General features: G+C 36.2%; 1 protein-coding gene across 1 annotated transcript in view; it reads left to right on the forward strand.

Moving 5' to 3' along the window:
- Positions 1-18,035, forward strand: part of Cenpc (centromere protein C) — a 49,566-nt gene extending 31,531 nt beyond the window's left edge. Inside the window, 5 exon segments of the mRNA XM_048446296.3 lie at positions 393-515; positions 6,201-6,296; positions 6,798-6,952; positions 14,124-14,214; positions 15,456-18,035. Coding sequence (XP_048302253.3) covers positions 393-515; positions 6,201-6,296; positions 6,798-6,952; positions 14,124-14,214; positions 15,456-15,526 — 536 coding nt within the window. The 3' untranslated portion in view covers positions 15,527-18,035.
- The last annotated feature ends 711 nt before the right edge of the window (positions 18,036-18,746 follow it).

Raw genomic sequence — 18,746 nt, forward strand, 5'->3', positions numbered from 1 at the left:
CTCCCTTTATAGAGTTAACAAGGAACTAAGTGTTAAGGTTATTTCCCTATTTAGATGGGTATAGCTATGTTAAAGGACACTTGAATGTTGCTCACTACTTCAAGTTTATTACTAGTTTCTGCAGTGTTCTTTTTGTTTTGAATCCTCCATTGACAACTGTCGATTTCAAGTGAGTAACAGGTCATTGAGTCTTGTTTCATCAGTGATTTAGATTTCATTATCTGATTTAGATTGTTAGAGACACAATTGAAATTGGTTAGTATTTGTGTCTCTAACAGCTGTAACATGTAGTAACAACATTTCTTTTGGTACTTTGAAAGGGAATATAATATATTTAATGTTTTGCTTTTAGTTTTTAAAGTCCCAGGAAAACTTTTTTTGTTCAATTTTAGGAAGAACTGTGATTGGAATAGTATCCCCACGTCCAGTATCTTCCCCCAAAAAGGCAAAAAGAAACCTGGACAAAGTCAACAAAAAAGCCAACAAGAAACGGATCCGTCGTGATAACCATGAAAGTATGAACCTGTTCAAATGTAACTTAGATTTCATATCTCTTAAAAACCTTCAGACATAGTAGCCTCATCAGTAAAGATCATTTTATGCCACCCCCCAATTTAGAATATAAGAAAATTTTATTCTTTTTTTTTTATTAATTTATAAAAGTTTCCACTGCCGCCCCTCCTCCCAATACCCTCCCACTCCCCCTACTCCCTCTCCTCCTCCCTCTCCAGTCCTAAGAGCAGTCAGGGTTTCCTGCCCTGTGGATAGTTCAAGTTCCTCCCCGCTCCCTCCAGGTCTAGGAAGGTGAGCATCCAAACAGACTAGGATCCCAAAAAACCAGTACATGCAGAGGAAACAAGTCCCAGAGCCATTATCGATGGCTTCTCAGTCAGCCCCCATGTCAGCCACATTCGGAGAATCCGGTTTGATCACATGCTCATTCAGTCCCAGTCCAGCTGGCCTTGGTGAGCTCTCATTAGATCAGTCCCCTTGTATCAGTGGGTGAGTGCACCCCTCACGGTCCTGATTTCCTTGTTCATGTTCTCCCTCCTTCTGCTCCTCATTTGGACCTTGGGGGCTCAGTCCAGTGCTCCAATGTGAGTCTCTGTCTCAATCTCCATCCATCATCGGATGAAGGTTCCCTCTGATCCTGACTTCCTTGTTCATGTTCTCTCTCCTTCTGCTCCTCATTTGGACCTTGGGGGCTCTGTCCAGTGCTCCAATGTGGGTCTCTGTCTCAATCTCCATTCATTTATTCATTGATTCTCTTATTGTCTGTGCCACTGGGGTTCTACTTAGGAAGTGGTCTCCTGTGCCTATGTCTTGTAGAATACTTCCCACTTTCTCTTCTATCAGGTTCAAAGTGGTCAGATTAATGTTGAGGTCTTTAATCCATTTGGACTTGATTTTTGTGCATGGTGATAGATATGGATCTACTTTCATTCTTCTACACGTTGACATCCAATTATGCCAGCACCATTTGTTAAAGATGCTTTCCTTCTTCCATTGCATACCTTTAGCTCCCTTGTCGAAAATCAAGTGTTCATAGGTTTGTGAGTTAATATCTGGGTCTTCTATTCGATTCCATAGGTCGACTTCTCTGTTCTTCTGCCAATACCAAGCTGTTTTCAATACTGTAGCTCTGTAATAGAGTTTGAAGTCAGGTATAGTTATACCTCCAGAAGTTCCTTTATTGTATAAGATTGTTTTGGCTATCCTGGGTTTTTTGTTTTTCCATATAAACTTGATTATTGTTCTCTCAAGGTCTTTGAAGAAGTTTGATGGGATTTTGATGGGGATTGCATTGAATCTATAGATTGCTTTTGGTAGAATTGCCATTTTAACTATGTTGATCCTCCCAATCCAAGAGCAGGGGAGATCTTTCCATTTTCTGGTATCCTCCTCAATTTTTTTCTTCAAAGACTTAAAGTTCTTGTCAGATAGGTCTTTCACTTCCTTGGTTAGAGTTACCCCAAGATATTTTATGCTATTTGTGGCTATCGTGAAAGGTGAAAATGCTCTGATTTCCCTCCCTGCTTCTTTATCCTTTGTGTATAGGAGGGCAACTGATTTTTTGGAGTTGATCTAGTACCCTGCCACATTACTAAAGGTGTTTATCAGCTATAGGAGTTCTTTGGTAGAGTTTTTGGGGTCGCTTATGTATACTATCATATCATCTGCAAATAACGAGAGTTTAACTTCTTCCTTTCCAATTCGAATCCCCTTGACCCCCTTATGTTGTCGTATTGCTATTGCTAGAACTTCAAGCACTCTATTGAAGAGGAATGGTGAGAGTGGACAGCCTTGTCGTGTTCCTGATTTTAATGGAATGGCTTTGAGTTTCTCTCCATTCAGTTTGATGTTAGCTGTCGGCTTGCTGAAATAGCTTTTATTATATTTAGGTATGATCCCTGTATCCCCATCTCTTCAACACCTTTATCATAAAGGGATGTTGAATTTTGTCAAATGCTTTTTCAGCATCTAATGAAATGATCATATGTTTTTTTTCTTTCAGTTTATTTATATGATGGATTACATTGATAGATTTGCATATGTTGAACCAGCCCTTTGTCTCTGGGATGAAGCCTACTTGATCATAATGGATAATTTTTCTAATGTGTTCTTGGATTCGGTTTGCCAGGATTTTGTTGAGAATTTTTGCGTTGATGTTCATTAGTGAGATTGGCCTGTAATTCTCTTTCTTGGTTGTGTCTTTATGAGGTTTTGGTATCAGGGTAACTGTAGCTTCATAAAAAGAATTTGGCAATGACTCTTCTGTTTCTATATTGTGAAATACATTAAGGAGTATAGGTATTAGCACTTCTTGGAAGTTCTGGTAGAATTCTGCATTGAAACCATCTGGTCCTGGGCTTTTTTTGGTCGGGAGGTTTTTGATAACAGCTTCTAATTCTTTGCGACTAACCTGTCTATTTAGATTGTTCACCTGGTCTTGATTTAACTTTGGTAAATGGTACTTATCTAAAAACCAGTCTATTTCTTGTACATTTTCCAACTTTGTGGCATATAAACTTTCGTAGTAAGATCTAATGATTCTCTGAATTTCCTCTGTGTCTGTTGTTATGTCCCCCTTTTCATTTCTGATCTTATTAATTTGCAAGTTCTCTCTCTGCCGTTTGATTAATTTGGATAGGGGTTTGTCGATCTTGTTGATTTTCTCCAAGAACCAGCTTTTTGATTCATTGATTCTTTGGATTGTTTTCTGTGTTTCTATTTTGTTGATTTCAGCCCTCAGTTTCATTATTTCCAGTCTTCTACTCCTCCTGGGTGAATCTGCTTCTTTTTTCTAGAGCTTTCAGGTGTGCTGTTAAGTCTCCAATGTGTGCTTTCTCCATTTTCTTTAATTGGGCACTTAGTGCTATGAACTTTCCTCTTAGTACTGCTTTCATAGTGTCCCATAGGTTTGAGTATGTTGTGTCTTTATTTTCATTGAATTCAAGGAAGACTTTAATTTCTTTCTTTATTTCTTCCTTGACCCAGGAGTGATTCAGTAGTTTACTGTTCAGCTTCCATGAGTTTGTTGGCTTCCTGGGGGTAGCATTGTTGTTGAATTCTAACTTTAATCCATGGTGATCTGACAAGACACAGGTGGTTACTACTATTTTTTTGTATCTGTGGAAGTTTGCTTTGTTACCCAGTATGTGGTCAGTTTTCGAGAAGGTTCCATGAGCTGCAGAGAAGAAGGTATATTCTTTCCTATTTGTGTAGAATGTTCTATAGGTATCTGTTAAGTCTATTTGATTCATTACCTCTATTCTCTTATTTCTCTGTTGGGTTTCTGTCTGATTGACCTGTCCATTGGTGAGAGAGGTGTGTTGAAGTCTCCTACTATTAGTGTGTGTGGTTTGATGACTGCCTTGAGTTCTAAAAGTTTTTCTTTTACATAGGTGGGTGCTTTTATATTAGGGGCATAGATACTCAGGATTGAGACTTCCTCCTGATGAATTGTTCCTGTTATGAGTATAAAATGTCCATCTCTATCTCTTCTGATTGATTTTAGTTTGAAGTCAATTTTGTTGGAAATTAGAATGGCCACACCTGCTTGTTTCTTAGGTCTGTTTGCTTGAAAAACCTTTTCCCAACCCTTTACTCTGAGTAGATGTCTGTCTTTGTTGTTGAGGTGTGTTTCTTGTAAACAGCAGAATGTTGGATCCTGTTTTTGTATCCTTTTCATAGGTGAGTTGAGTCCATTATATTAAGTGATATTAATGACCAGTAGTTGTTGACTCCGGTTATTACTTTTTTTATTTTTATTTTTTGTGTAGTAGAGTTTGTGTGTTTCCCTTCTTTGAGTTGTGCTTGTGAAGGGTCGCTAGATGTCTGAGTTATTGTAGGCAGTGTTGGCAATGTTAGATTCCTTGGATTATGATTTTCCCTCTATTACTTTCTGTAGGGCTGGATTTGTGGGTACGAATTGTTTGAATTTGTTTTTATCCTGGAATATTTTGTTTTCTCCATTGATAGTGAATGATAGCTTGGCTGGGTATAGTAGTCTGGGCTTGCATCCATGGTCTCTTAGTTTTTGCAGTACCTCTATCCAGGACCTTCTGGCTTTCATGGTTTCCATAGAGAAGTCCGGTGTAAGTCTGATAGGTTTACCTTTATAAGTTACTTGACCTTTTTCCTTTGCAGCTCTTAACATTCTTTCTTTAATCTGTATGTTTTGTGTTTTGATTATTATATATGGCGAGGGGATTTTTTTTATCAAGTCTATTTGGTGTTCTGTATGCTTCGTGAACCTTCATAGGAATATCATTCTTTATGTTGGGAAAGTTTTCTTCTATAAGTTTGTTGAATATATTTTCTGGGCCTTCTATCTGCAATTCTTCTTCTTCAATCCATATTATTCTTAGATTTGGTTTTTTTATTGTGTCCCAGATTTCTTGAATGTTTTGTGATGAGAATTTGTTGAATTTGCTGTTTTCTTTGGTCAGAGCGTTTATTTTCTCTATGGCATCTTCAGACTCTGAGATTCGTTCTTCTATCTCTTATATTTTATTGGTTATGCTTGATTCTGTAGTCTCTGTTCGTTTACCTAGCTTTTCCATATCCAGCCGGCCCTCGTTTTGTGTTTTCTTCATTGCCTCCATTTCAGTTTTCAGTTCTTGAACTGTTTCCATTACCTGTTTGATTGTTTTTTCTTGGTTTCCCAGGCTATCGTTTACGGATTTACTCATTTCTTCAAACTTTTTCTTTTACTTCTCATCCAATTCTTTAAGGGAGTTATTCATATCCTGTTTAAGGGACTCTATTGCTTTCATAATAGCACTTTTTTCCACTTCTTCTGGATTAAGGTGTTCAAGTCCTTCTATTGTAGGATCGCTGGAATTTGGTATTTCCATGTTGTTTTTCAGATTGTTGGAGGAATTCTTGCCTTGGCGTCTGCCCATCTCTTCCTTCAAATGCTCTCTATTGGATCTTCTGATACCGGGTCAGGTTCCCTTGTTGGGCAGGGACCTCACTGACAGAAGGCCTACCTTTCCTCAGGCAGGCTATTGAACTCCCTCCTGCTGTGTTGCGCTTACAGCCCAAGCCCAGTCCCAGTGTGCAAGGCAGCTGAGCTGGGGAATTTTATGGCCCCAGGGGGAAGGTAGGGATAGAGGAAGGGGTACCTGGGTGAAAGCTGGGATAGGAGGCGGGAGAGCTTAGCAGAATGGAGCCACCCCTGCAGAGTAACCAGGGAGTAAAGGGGGTCGGGGAATGTCTGAACTCCTCCTTGCCGGGCCTCTGCCACGGGTCAGGAGCAAACTCACCCCTCCGAAGGATTGACAATTTTATTCTTATAAAAATAGCTACAGTATAGTATAAAATGTTTCCTTTTGAGAACATTACCTAGTCATATGACTCATTCCTTTTCCATGCTCAAAATATGGTTGCAATAGATATTTAATTTACATTTCCAGAACTTTGTCATGATTGCAGATCTGAGGGATTATGCAAATCATCATTTAGTCTTTTGTTGAAATGAAAAGTTTACATAATAGCTTTCAGAGGTATTTACTTTACATTAAATCATATGTCTTAGAATTTGAAATTTTGCTTATTAATATGCTAACATGATCAGAAAGAGGTTGCTAAATCTTTGTCAGGTTTTATTACAACTTATCTCTAATTATATTTTGTATTGAAATTTTTTATAATGCTTACAAATTAGTTTTGTTTTAATGGTGTTTGTTCTACAGAGGATAGGTTAGTGGTGAATCTGGATAAACCCCTAGGAAATCCCTTTGAGGCAACATTGGCAAAGGACCCAGAAACAAGAGAGATTGTCCCTATGGGTAAGTTTGGGAATGATATTAAAAATAATTTAACAGAAACTATTGAATGGTTGGTCTGTGTGTATGCTCTCTTCCTCCCTCCAACTTCTCCTTTACCTCTTCCTCCTACTTTCTTCTCTTCCTCTCTCAGCACTAAAATCTCTTCCAATAAACAGCCTTTGTGAGAATAATTATGAATGAACATTTATGTGAAATACAGTATCATGTGTTTGTGTTCTGAGTTCTGGAGTTCAAGTGATACTATTACCTACCAGATATGTTATCTTTTCCAGTACGCCTAGGCCTTCTGTAAATGAGTATGTATGCATGGCCTATATGACTCTTATATACATATTTATAATATATCATTCAATACTACTATTACAATAGGATTTCCCATGTGTGCCCCAGAGGGACTTCCAGTTTATAACCTTCCTTAGTTCCCTAAGTGTTAAAATGACAATTGCAGGCTGTTAAGCATGTTTAGCTGGTACTATATTTGTATTATTGTTTGCTCCCTAGATCTTATAAGGCCACGAGATACATACCAATTTTTTGTGGAGCAACATGGTTTAAAAGTTTTTAAAACGTTGGATACAGCAGTCTTTTCTACTGGAAAATTAATTTTAGGACCCTATGAAGAAAAAGGAAAGCAGCATGTTGGCCAAGATATATTGGTGAGTGTATTTCTCCACTTATTTCTATAAGTACAACTGACGTTTTTTTTCTCTGATGATGCGTTGAAATTCTATTTACCTGGTAGTGAAATCCCATTGTTATACTGCACAAAGAAATCTTTTCCTTTATTAAATCTGTTGCGATTAACTAGTCAGTAATTATTTAAAAATACCTGTACTGTGCATAGCACAACCCTGAGGTTCAGTGGTTTGAGGTGTGATTGTTAAGGGAATCTTAGAATACAGATTTGCAAATAAAGAAGTAGAATGTTAGAGCTAAAAGGAATGATAGAGATTAAGGTTTGTGAACTTCTGTAATCATGTGGTTGAGGATCAAAGAGTTTTAAGATGATTTAAATAGTTAGAGTGCTCTGGAGGCAAAGGACTAGCTGCCTCAATCAGTATCAGGGGGCTGTTGTATCTAACAGTGTCTGAAGTTGTCCCTCTCTTCTTTCTCCCTCTCCCTTTGTCTCAATATCTACTGCGTACACATGTTTGCTGTGCATATGTTCGCGAGTGCTGTTAACACTTCATTCTAAACATGATAAGTGTAAAATTTACGAAGTTTATTTTAAGGATATTTAATATTATGCCATCATTGTGGCAATATTATAATTAAGGGACATTGTCAGAATAATTTATTATTGCATCATTGTAACTAGAATCAATTAAAATAATTTCAGTGTTAATGTTCTGTAGCTTTATGTCTGTGTGATATAGATACATATGGCAGGGTGTAGAGACCAGATGGTGTCCTGCTAAATTACTCTTATTCCTGTGAGACAGGATCTCACTGAACATGGCGTTAGGTTGACAGAGTACAAGCCCAACTATTCTCTTGCCTCTATACCTCCATCTTCCCCTATAGTGCTGGGGTTACAGGCACACATTTCACAGCTGAGTTTTGACATAGGTGCTGGTGCTCACACTTTACAACAAGTGCTCTTTCCCATTTCTCTGGCTCCTATTCCAGGGTTCTTAATGATGTATTTAATTCAATGCATTAAACAATGACTAATGATGAAGACATTGTATATCATCACCGACCTAATGATAGTTACCTGTTAAATTATAATGCTCTTATGTAAAAGGAAATTTAAATAATAAATATTTGAAATATTTAACCTGTTTAGTATTAAAAGGGATTCACATCTTAAAACAAATGACACTATAATGAATTAATACAATTTAACTAGAAAAATACCTACCTTTCTATTAGAGTACAAACTGATTATGTACATTCATTTGTAACACTACTTATAATTGGAAAATTTGGAAAAGAAAAACATAGTACAGGAAGAAAAATGACTGTATTTTTATTTTGGGTTAATAGCATAAATTTGTGGCAAAATAAAGTTACATAACTTCAAATGTGATCTAAGAAATATATTTAAAAACTATCTCAAATGTATCTTTAATACTAGCTATATGAGAATTTTTTGGGGCTAAAGTTCTAAAGCAAATTTTTAATTTATATCTATCTTTCTATTTTCCCTCTGTCTGCTTTACTGTGTGTTATGAATGGAACTTTAGGGTTCAGTGTGTGCTAGACAAGCTTCCTTCCATTGAGCTGCATCCTTAGCCCCTGATTAGAATGAAAATATAAATGGCAAGAAAACATAGAAAATGTGTTACTGTGTGATTGGTTATTAGCTTCAAGTACGCATTTTTAACTGAAAATTGGAATTAAATATTTTCTTAATAATTGGAACATTTTTCTTAATTTTTAGGTTAGCAAACAAAGTATTTTTGCATTTTTAAAAAACTTTAAGCATACTTGATATGATTTTTGAAAAACAAAGAGACAAGAATAGAACCCCAGCATTTGCCTTTAACTTCTTCCAGGTACAATGCTAGAGACGCTGTCTAAAGGAGGAGGAGGAGGAGGAAGAGATCAAACTAAAGGAAGATTAGCATTGTACTAGTAGTTGATTATGGATCTTTCCTAAAAAGCAGAAAGGCACTTAAGATAGGAAGTAGGAAAGGTAAGGAGGGCGTCAGGATGATTCAGTGAGTAAAGGCGCCTGCTGCTAAGCTTGGCAGCTTTGTGAGGGAGAGAACTGGTTTCTACAGTTTCTACAGGTAGACGTGGCCTGTAAACTGCCCCCCTCCAAATAAAATGAAATAAATGTTAGATTAAAAAAAAACGATGTGAAGAACACAACAAAACATGAAAATGTACTCAAATTGTAGGAATGTTAAAGTGAGAATTTCTTTTATTTTTTCTTTTTTAAAAGATTTTGAAATACAGTTTAAACATTATAAATAAATAATCCAGAACAAGACAAACAAAATGTCAACTGCCTCTCATTACCTATTTCTCCATTTCTTGTGGGAAATGCCCAATTTGGGCCTTCGTTTAGGCTTTGGATATTTTTATCATGGCATACATGATGGAAGCTGTATGAGCAGGATTTGGTAATAACGTCTCAGCATCCAGCTTAAAGATGCTCTCTCACTGGCCAAAGATGAAAGAACACTCTTTGGTTTGACGTCCTTGAGTTCTGTCTGAGTCTATCACTGTTAGATAAAGCTGCTCGGCATGTTCCCAGCTGATAGTCAAAGTGGGGAGCAATCCTTTATTCGCATATGAAGTCTGAAGTGAGGTAGTCCGACAATAGGTGAGAATTACTTGTTAGGAATGCTTAGGTACTGAGTGAACATGGAATGCTGCCCTTGAAATAATCACCATTTTGTGTCCTTGATAAACTAATGTGGGCCCTGAGCATCAGTGGCTGCTGGCATCTGTAAGAAGCATAGACATGTATTTCCTGATAGAAAAATAGAGTTGTAAGTAGTCTTAAAGTCTTTAAAATACATAGAAACAGGAAGAAAATAACATGGAATCATAGGTCTCTAGCTCAAACTACTAGTTCATGGGGAGTGAAAGAGAGCTGAAAGTGAGTATAATAAAGTCCTGCTGTGTGAAGGTTTTATGATCAGCTACTTAGTCTATTGTATATGAGAGCAATAGGGATTGAAACGAGAGAACCAGGTAAAACCTCTACGTCAGGGCTTCCCAGCATGGCATGGTTAACGTTTTTCCCTGGGTGATTGTCTTTATTGTAGCAGGGAGCTATTCTATTGGTTTCTCTCTGTTGGTACCACACTAGGCGGTGACAGTTACGTTTTCAAAAACTATTTTATCCTGAGGACAACAATCAGCCTTGATTGAGACATCTGCTATTAACTGAAAGGTCTGATCAGTAACTGTGTGTACCTTTATTGTGTGTGTACCCTAGTCTCAAAACAAAACAAAACAAAAAACCCTTGAAAATATGTTGAAGACATAAGTGGAATTTTTGAACGTTAATTTTAGTGATGACAGTATTGTGGTTATATATATCCTTATAAAGGACTTAATCTTTTAGTACACAGTACTGCTTTTAAATTATCTATGCTAGGCTTTCTTGTCAAATACTAAGTAGTGAAGGAAATAGATTATATTGGACAGGCAGCTTTGCTTTTTTGTTCTATGTTTATATGTATTAAATTCTTTTTTTTGTGTGTGAATATGCTTGTGTGTTGGTGGTGGGTACATGTGTATGGGTAGGGTAAATGTATGCACGTAGAAATCAGGAGTTGATAGCAGTTGCTTTTCTACTTTATTCTTTGAGATAAAGTTTTCACTCAACCTGAAGCTCACCAATTGGCTGGCCTGTCTGGGTGATGATACCCTAGGACCCTCCTGTCTGTCTTCACCACCCAAGCGCTGGTGTTATAGGCATGTACTATGCTACCTGTTTTTTGTTTTATTTTGCTTTGTTTTACTGTGGTACTAAGGATCTGAATTCAGGTCCTCCTGCTTGTGTTTACTACCTGACCCATCTCCAGCCCCTCAAAAATGTGTTTTGTAATATATTTGAATCATGCTTTTTTAGTTTAATTTTTATTATTTTTCAGCAGAGTTAAAAAGCAATATATAGAGAGTAATGTGATATTTTGATGCATGTGTGATACATTGTAAACTATTTAAATCAAGTTAAATAAACCTATTTTTTGAAGTTTTATCATTTTTTTTATGGTAAAAATGTATAAGGGATGATCCATGAGGCCTTAGTCCTGTACAAAGAATTAAAGGTAACTAAGGAATTCTGAGAACAAGAGAAATAGACTTCTCCAGGGAAGAGCACAGCATTTGGTTATCAATACCAAATGGTCAGCCCTAAAGAAGTACACAAGTAACATACAGACTGAGCAGGCTGTATGTAGGAATGTATGTGTACATAGATGTACATGTGTACATGTAATAACAAGGAAAAAAGAGGCCATGAATGTGAAAGAGAGCAGGAGGGGTATATGGGAGGGTTTGAAGTGTGGACAGGGAAGGGGAAGATGTTGTAATTATAATCTTAAAAAAAAATTAAAAAAATAGATAAGATGTTTCTTACTGCTTTAAAAATGTACAGAGTATTCTTTTCTGTTTTAGTCTTATTGTGTGTCAGAGATTTTTGCTTCTGTCTCTCTACCTGTAACTTAGTACCCATTGGGATTAACTTTTTTATATTACAGGAGTGTCTTTTGGTGGTTTATTTTACTTAGCATAAAGATCTCTAGTTTTATTTGATGTCACAAACGATAATATTTTTTATTTTATGAAATTTTATTCCATCCTGTATATGTATCACATTTTGTATCTGCCTATTGGGAAGTGTGCACTTAGGTTATTTCTAGTGTTTGGGTTTTGTAGACATGAGAGCCTCAGGCACTTCTTTGATAGACTCCTTTTTTTTCCTTTGCATATATATCCATTAGAGGAATTGCTAGGTCATATTATAGTTGTGATTTAATTTTTGAGATATCTGTTTGGGGTTTTCCATAAGGCATGCCTTGAGTTACATTTCCACCAATATAATAGAAACATTCAATTCTCTCCGTATCCTTACCAGCATTTTTATCTTTAGTTTTTTTTGATAATAATCATTTTTTGTGGGATAATGTGATAGCTTGTATTATTTCCCTATTGATTAGTTTGTCACTCTAATATCCAAATATTAGCTATTTGAATGTTCTCATTTGACTATTATGCAGAGCTGTTCTCGTTTAATTAAAAATTATCTTAATTAAATATTGGCAAAAGTGGGAAGAGGTGTGCTTAGAGAGCTAAGCTGATCAGATAAGGAAAATGATCTAGAAATATATGCATGACTTTCTAAATTCACCTTTTCTACTTGAGGTAGATTTTTAGATGACAGAAAAATTAAAAAATTTTTTTTCTAGTTCCTCAAAAAAAATTTGGAGGAACATTTCTCAATTTAGAGAGCTATCCTTTCGTAGAGATCGGGGATGTGAGTTGTGGCGTTGGAGTGCACAATCCTAATCCCAGTTCTGTCAGTTCATTGACTTTTGAAGCTTATCTAACCTCTGTGCCTCACACTTTTAAAACAGGTATATTATCTGAAGCAAAATATTCTTGAAGGGTGCCTTAGATTAATAATAATACTATAGATTTAGTGTCTCCAAAAATGAACATTTATTTCTCAGTTTTAGAGATTGAGATGTGTTTGTTGAAAGCATACTTTCTGGTTTACATGGAGGAGAGATGTGGGGGAAGGGGAAGAAGGGAGGAAAAAGGGGCAAGCAGACGGGAGGGGAGTAGAGGGAGGAAGGGTAGAAACAGAAAGGGAGAGAATGTTCTGGTGTAATTTTAAGGGCATTAATTTCTTTCATGATGGTTCCACAATAATACCATCAAATTGGGAATAAGACTTCAAAGTACAAAATTTGATGATAAACTTAACAGTAGGCACATCATAAAATTTGGATTCTTTATGTTTATTTTTGTGGCCTCCAAAATAGATAACTGTCTACATATAAATAAATTGGGAAGTTAGCCATCTTTGAATTTGAAGCCAGTATAATTGAAAAGTAAATTTATCCTATTTCTTATTCTTGATGTTTAAATATGTGAGATGGGCTTTTTGTTTTGTCTTGTCATCTCCCACACCCACAAGATGGATTTGTGATGTTCATGTCCTTCTGTGTATGTGTTGCTTTTATTGGTTGATGAATAAAGTTGCTTTGGCCTGTGGCAGGGCAGAAGATAGCCAGGCTGGAAGGGATATATATAGAGAGAAGGCAGAGTCCAGGAGACTCCATGTAGCTGCCAAAGGAGAAGGACCCACAACCTTTCCAGTAAGTCCTCATGGCAGTACACAGAAGAATAGAAATGGGTTAATTTAAGATATAAGAGTTAGCCAGGAATATGCCTAAGCTATTGGCTAAGCAGTGTTGTAATTAATACAATTTCTACATGATTATTTGGGTCTGAGCAGTTGAGAAATGAAAGAGCAGTCTCCTACTCATATCTTATGTGTGGTTCATCATTCCTGTTGAGAAGTGTGTTATTCAAAAAACATGTAATCATTGAAGGACATGTATAACATTTTTCTTTTTTAGTAAAGTTTACTTGTAAGATTAAGTACTGAATTTTCATGACATTGAATGAACAAAATTGAATTCATAATAGTTTTCTGTTATAGATCTAACAAAATACAACATACTAGTGACTTAAAGTAGTGACCTTTAATTATCTTATTTTGCCTAGTTATACATTTGGTAGACTTGGCTGTATAGTTTATTCAGAGTATCAAGGGTTTGGAATTAAGATATTGACAGGTTTGCTTCCTTTTCTAAGGATGAACCTGTTTATTTCCTCCCAGATTTATTGATATTGTTGGGAGAATTCAGTTCCCATGTGACTATAGAACTGACGTTTTCATTTTTTATTTGGAGATTGGCAGCTTTTTGTTCCTTGACTTGTGCCCCCTTCTCCTTACCACCAGCAAGAGTACAAAAACCTTAAGTTTAAAATTGCTTTTTCTGCCTCATTTTCTTCTCTCTCTCTCTCTCTCTCTCTCTCTCTCTCTCTCTCTCTCTCTGTGTGTGTGTGTGTGTGTCTTGGATGTGTTTGTATGGGGATCGGTGGGTGGTATGGGTGAGTTCATCTTTGAGGGTTTGTGTGTTTAGATTTGGTTCAGATGAAATTAAAACGTACTCTCCGTCTCAAGGTTCTGTTGATACATAGGATGTATTTCCAGGTTCTGGAGATTAGAATACAGACATCCATGAGGAGTCATTATTTTTCATGTTGTATTTCATTTAAAAATTTCTGTAGCATAATTGTTGTGGTTCAATTTGAACTGAGATTTCTTTTTTTTTAATTCTATAGGTTTTTTATGTTAACTTTGGTGACCTTTTATGCACTTTACATGAAACAGCATATATGATAAGTACTGGTGATTCGTTTTATGTTCCTTCAGGTAAGAACAGCTAAAGCATTTTGATTCATTTTGTTACAATGATTGTGTAGTTGCTAATGTATAGTTCCATGAATATGGAAGCTACAGTGGTCATCATGTTATTGATGCCAAAACAGTTTGGTACGTATTTTCCTTTTATTTTATCATTAAGTAAGTATTTATAGTGTTTTGATGTATGAAATTCAGACATGCTAAATAATTGCTAAATAATACAAATATTAAGTAAAAGTTGTGTTGCCTTCCAAACTATAAGTGAAGTTATTTCCGCAATCTTATTTCCTATGGCCTTATATAGCCCTTTTTAGTTCATTGTTTTAACTATACAGACCAGTGTACTGTTAAAAGATTATAGGTCATCAGTAATAGGTATTTTATTTGCTTGCTTATATTCAGTAAATATGAATAACAGTGTAATGTGATACCAAGTATTGTTCTTTAAGTTTGGAATAAATGAATGGAAAAGAGAGAAAACTCTTCACATTTACAAAGCTCACATTGTGATGAAGGAAATAGTAGCTATATTTATATACTTTTGTCTTGTGGTTCTGCAAATTGAACTGAAGTCCTTTTCTTACTGCTGGGCAAGTGCTCAGTGAGTGCATCCCCGTCCCTAGCCCTGTTCTTGCTGTGCACTAGCACTGTTGTGGAGATTCTTGTAAGTCTAGTAGTTTTAATGGATACCAATCTCTAGTTGAAATTAGAAAGACAGAGAAAGTCACAGTAATAATATTTTTTAATGCAAGTAAACCTGTCATATATGACACTATCCATCTGATACTCTGTTGTAATATATTGCCTAATTAATTAAGAGCAGCATTTGCCTTTAAAATTATTTTATAAAATAGCTCACCTTTTATTCTTACCAGTGCATGTATGTATGTGTCTGGTTTATAGGAACTTACAGCATTTCTAAAGATCATTTAAAGACTGATTTCAGAATGATTTTTCTCTTCTTGTATACATTTTTTTATTTATCTCTACTTTTGTTAGAAATTGATGGGAAATTTCTGTTCTTTCATGTCCTCTCTGAATTAGTAGGTGGTGATTCATTTTTGTGTCTTTGGATTCATACAATTAAAATTAAATAAGTTACTTTAAGTTAGATAATTGTTTTTATTTCATATTATATACTGTATGTGTTAAGTGGTGAAGAGATACTTCAAAAGAAATGATTCTTATGGAAATAAATATATCTTTTTGTTACTTGAAATAATTGTATTTTCTTGTTACTTTACTTTTAGGTAATCATTACAACATTAAAAACCTCTTGAATGTGGAAAGTTGTCTTCTCTTTACTCAAATAAAGAGATGAAAGATTCATACATGTATAAAACTGTTGTTTATTGTAAATTTTTGTAACTATTATTATTTTAAAATAAAACTTTTATTCAGTTTTGAGTAAACTTGAATTAGATAATCATTTCATACTCCTGGGTAAACATTTTATAATTTTGCATGAATGTGTATACTACCTTTAGTGATTACCATTTTGCTGGATTGTTTTAGTAATATTGAAAAAACAAAATCACTATTCCCACAATATAACATGTTTGCTATAAAAGAACTGATTAATATGTCTAATAGTTGGTTCCAGATATAAATTTTAAATCACTGGTCATTAAATAATCGAATAGAAAACTGTAGTAAATGTGCTGAATTAATTTCCATGGGCTGCTGTAACAAAGTGATTTAAAACAATGGAAATTTGTTTTATGTATTTTTTGCCTCAGTATTTTGAGACTTGAAATATGAGTTTATCAGGCCAATGCTCACTTCTGTAGAAGGGACTCACTCTTCTTTTTACTATCTGATTTGGTTCCTATCTTTGGCTTTCCTTGTCTTGTACCTTAAATACTTCAGTCTTTACCTCTTATCAAATGTCTTAGTTTCTTTTCTGTTGATGTGATAAGACACTATGACAACTTATATAGAAGGTGTTTATTTGTGGCTTGCAGTTTTGTAGGATTAGAGTCCATGACTATCGTACAGGGTGAGCTTACATCTAGATCCATAAACATAAGGCAGAGAGAGCTAACTGAGAATTCCATGTGCTTTTGAAATCTCTGGGCCAACACCCAGTAACACACCTCCTCCAAAAAGGCCACACCTCCTAATCCTTCCCAAATAGTTCACCACCATCAGCCATGCAGATTACTGCTGCACTTAGCCCAAGGTCCAGTAAATACTGAATGATTGCATGGGGCAGTGAGTAATGGTCCAGTATCCTTGCATGGTGTAAACACACACCTCACCAGCATGAGGTCAGGAATTATCTAGGCCCAGATTGTTCTTTTAATAGTCTGTTTCCTTTTGCAATCCTGGAGTAGCTTTTGCTTATGTATCCATCTTGTGGAGATGGGAGATGAGAAGTGGAAGTCTGAGAAATAAGTACATTGAAGGTAAGAATCTGTTGCTGAAAACTCCACACATTTCAGACACAAGACTCAGAGAAATGAAGCTGGAACTGCTGTAGAATCCTTGTCTGAAGATTAGCTCTTGTAGTACCAAGAGAGCTTTGCAAGTTGACAAGGGAGAAATGTAATCAATCAGAAATCCTACCTATCTATAAAGCCTACAAATCACAGTTGTAACCAGCATGGCATGGTACTTCAGTAGTGGCACCTGTATCCTAAGGAGATCCAACAACCACTTAATTGAACTGAAGGCCTGCTCATTCAGTAGGTAGAATTCATGACTGAAACAGTAAACCTAACCCTTTGTCTGTACTTGGTGAGGTCAAGGACCCTAGAGGAGAAACTACTACTAACACTACATTTCCTACACCTGGATTGTTTCTGTGTTCTCAATACTTAATACTCACAAGTAAGTGTAGCTCTCATCCCTCTTCAAACAAATTTCTTGTGGTCAATGAAAACTATTATTGAAACCCACTAACTATTCAACATGCAAATTGACTGTGGTGCTTGACCCAAATTAATAGGTCTGCAGCACAACCACTATGTCATGGAACATTAACAACAAGTGAGAGGACTTTCTGTAGGCACCATGACAGATATCTGCTTTGAGATAGTAGCTTCCATATAAGGAAGCTTTAAGCAGGGAACCGTGAAAATTTGATGTTATGGTTGCTTCTATAGGTATGTGCCACCATGCCTGGTGTTATGTAGTGCTAGGGAATTGGTCTGAATAAAATCATCTGAAAGCAGGTGTAATGGTTTGAAAAAGGTATCCCCCATAGACTCATGTACTTGAATGCTTGACCCATAAGGAGTGACTCTATTTAGGTGTGGTCTTTTGGAGTAGGTGTGGCTTGTTGAAGGAAGAGTGTCACCGTGCGGGTGGGTTTTGAGGTCTATATGTTCAAGCCATGCCCATTGTCTCAGACCACTTCCTGTTGCCTGCCTCTCAAGATGTAAGAGCCCTCAGCTCCTTCTCTAGCACCATGTCTGCCTGCCTGCTGCCTTGCTTCCCATCATGACAACAATGGACTAAACCTCTGAACTGTAAGCAAGATACCCCAATTTAATGTCTTCCTTTATAAGAGTTTTCTTAGTCATGGTGTCTTTTCACAGCAATAGAAACCTTAATTAAGAAAGGAGAGAACCTCAACTAAAAAGATGGGGCCATAGGCAAGGCTGTAGAACATTTTCTTAATTAGTGATTGATGGGGAAGAGCACAGCCCACTGGGGTTGGTGTTATCCCTGGGCTGATAATCTAGGTTCTATAAAAATGGAACAAGCCAGTAAGCAGTAAACATATGTGACTTCTGTATTAGCTCCTTACAGGTTCTTATCCTCACTGTTTTTGATGATGAACTGTTATACGAAACTGTGAGCAAAATAAAGCCTCTTCTCCCCAAGTTGCTTTTGGTCATGGCATTTCATCACAGCAATAGCAACCATAACGAAAACAAGTTGGTATAGCAGCATATTGGTATGGGTGTTGCTGTGACAGACCTATGTTTTGGGGAGGATTGTGGAAGGATGGGACTTTGGGCAGTGTGCTGGAGCCTAGAAGACAAACTGTTTGCTGCAGAGAACAGAGCTGGAGAATTGACCAAGCTCATTGGAGAAGCCCAGGAGATTGTTAGTGAGTCCCAGATAATTGGACATTGGGTTATTTATACTGTTGCAGTTTGGTCTTACTTGGTTAAGATTGTGACTTTGCCCTGATTTTTCCCTCTTGAAGAAAGTATTTAACTTAATTTTTATTTTTATTTTTATGGGAACTCACAGCTGAAAGATTTTGAACATTTTGGAATTTTAAATGGATTGGATATTTTAAAGAGACTGCATTTTTAATTGTTTGAATTTGTATTGACTATAAAACTTTTAAAGTTATTTATATATTTAATGAGAGTTCCTGGGAATAAAATAGATTAGAAAGGAAAGGTTGTGCCTTTACCCTGATGTGTTTGTGTCCAATTGATAAATGCTGGATAGTTTTATGTCAAGTTGACAAGCAAAGGTCATTTGAGAGGAGAGAGCTTCAGTGAAGAAAATGCCTCTATAAGATGGGGCTGTAGGCAAGTCTGTATGTAGGGCATTTATTTAACTAATGATTGATGGAG

The sequence above is a fragment of the Myodes glareolus genome, chromosome 8 (genome assembly GCF_982192425.1).
Source record: "Myodes glareolus chromosome 8, mMyoGla1.1, whole genome shotgun sequence".
Taxonomy (NCBI): Eukaryota; Metazoa; Chordata; class Mammalia; order Rodentia; family Cricetidae; genus Myodes; species Myodes glareolus.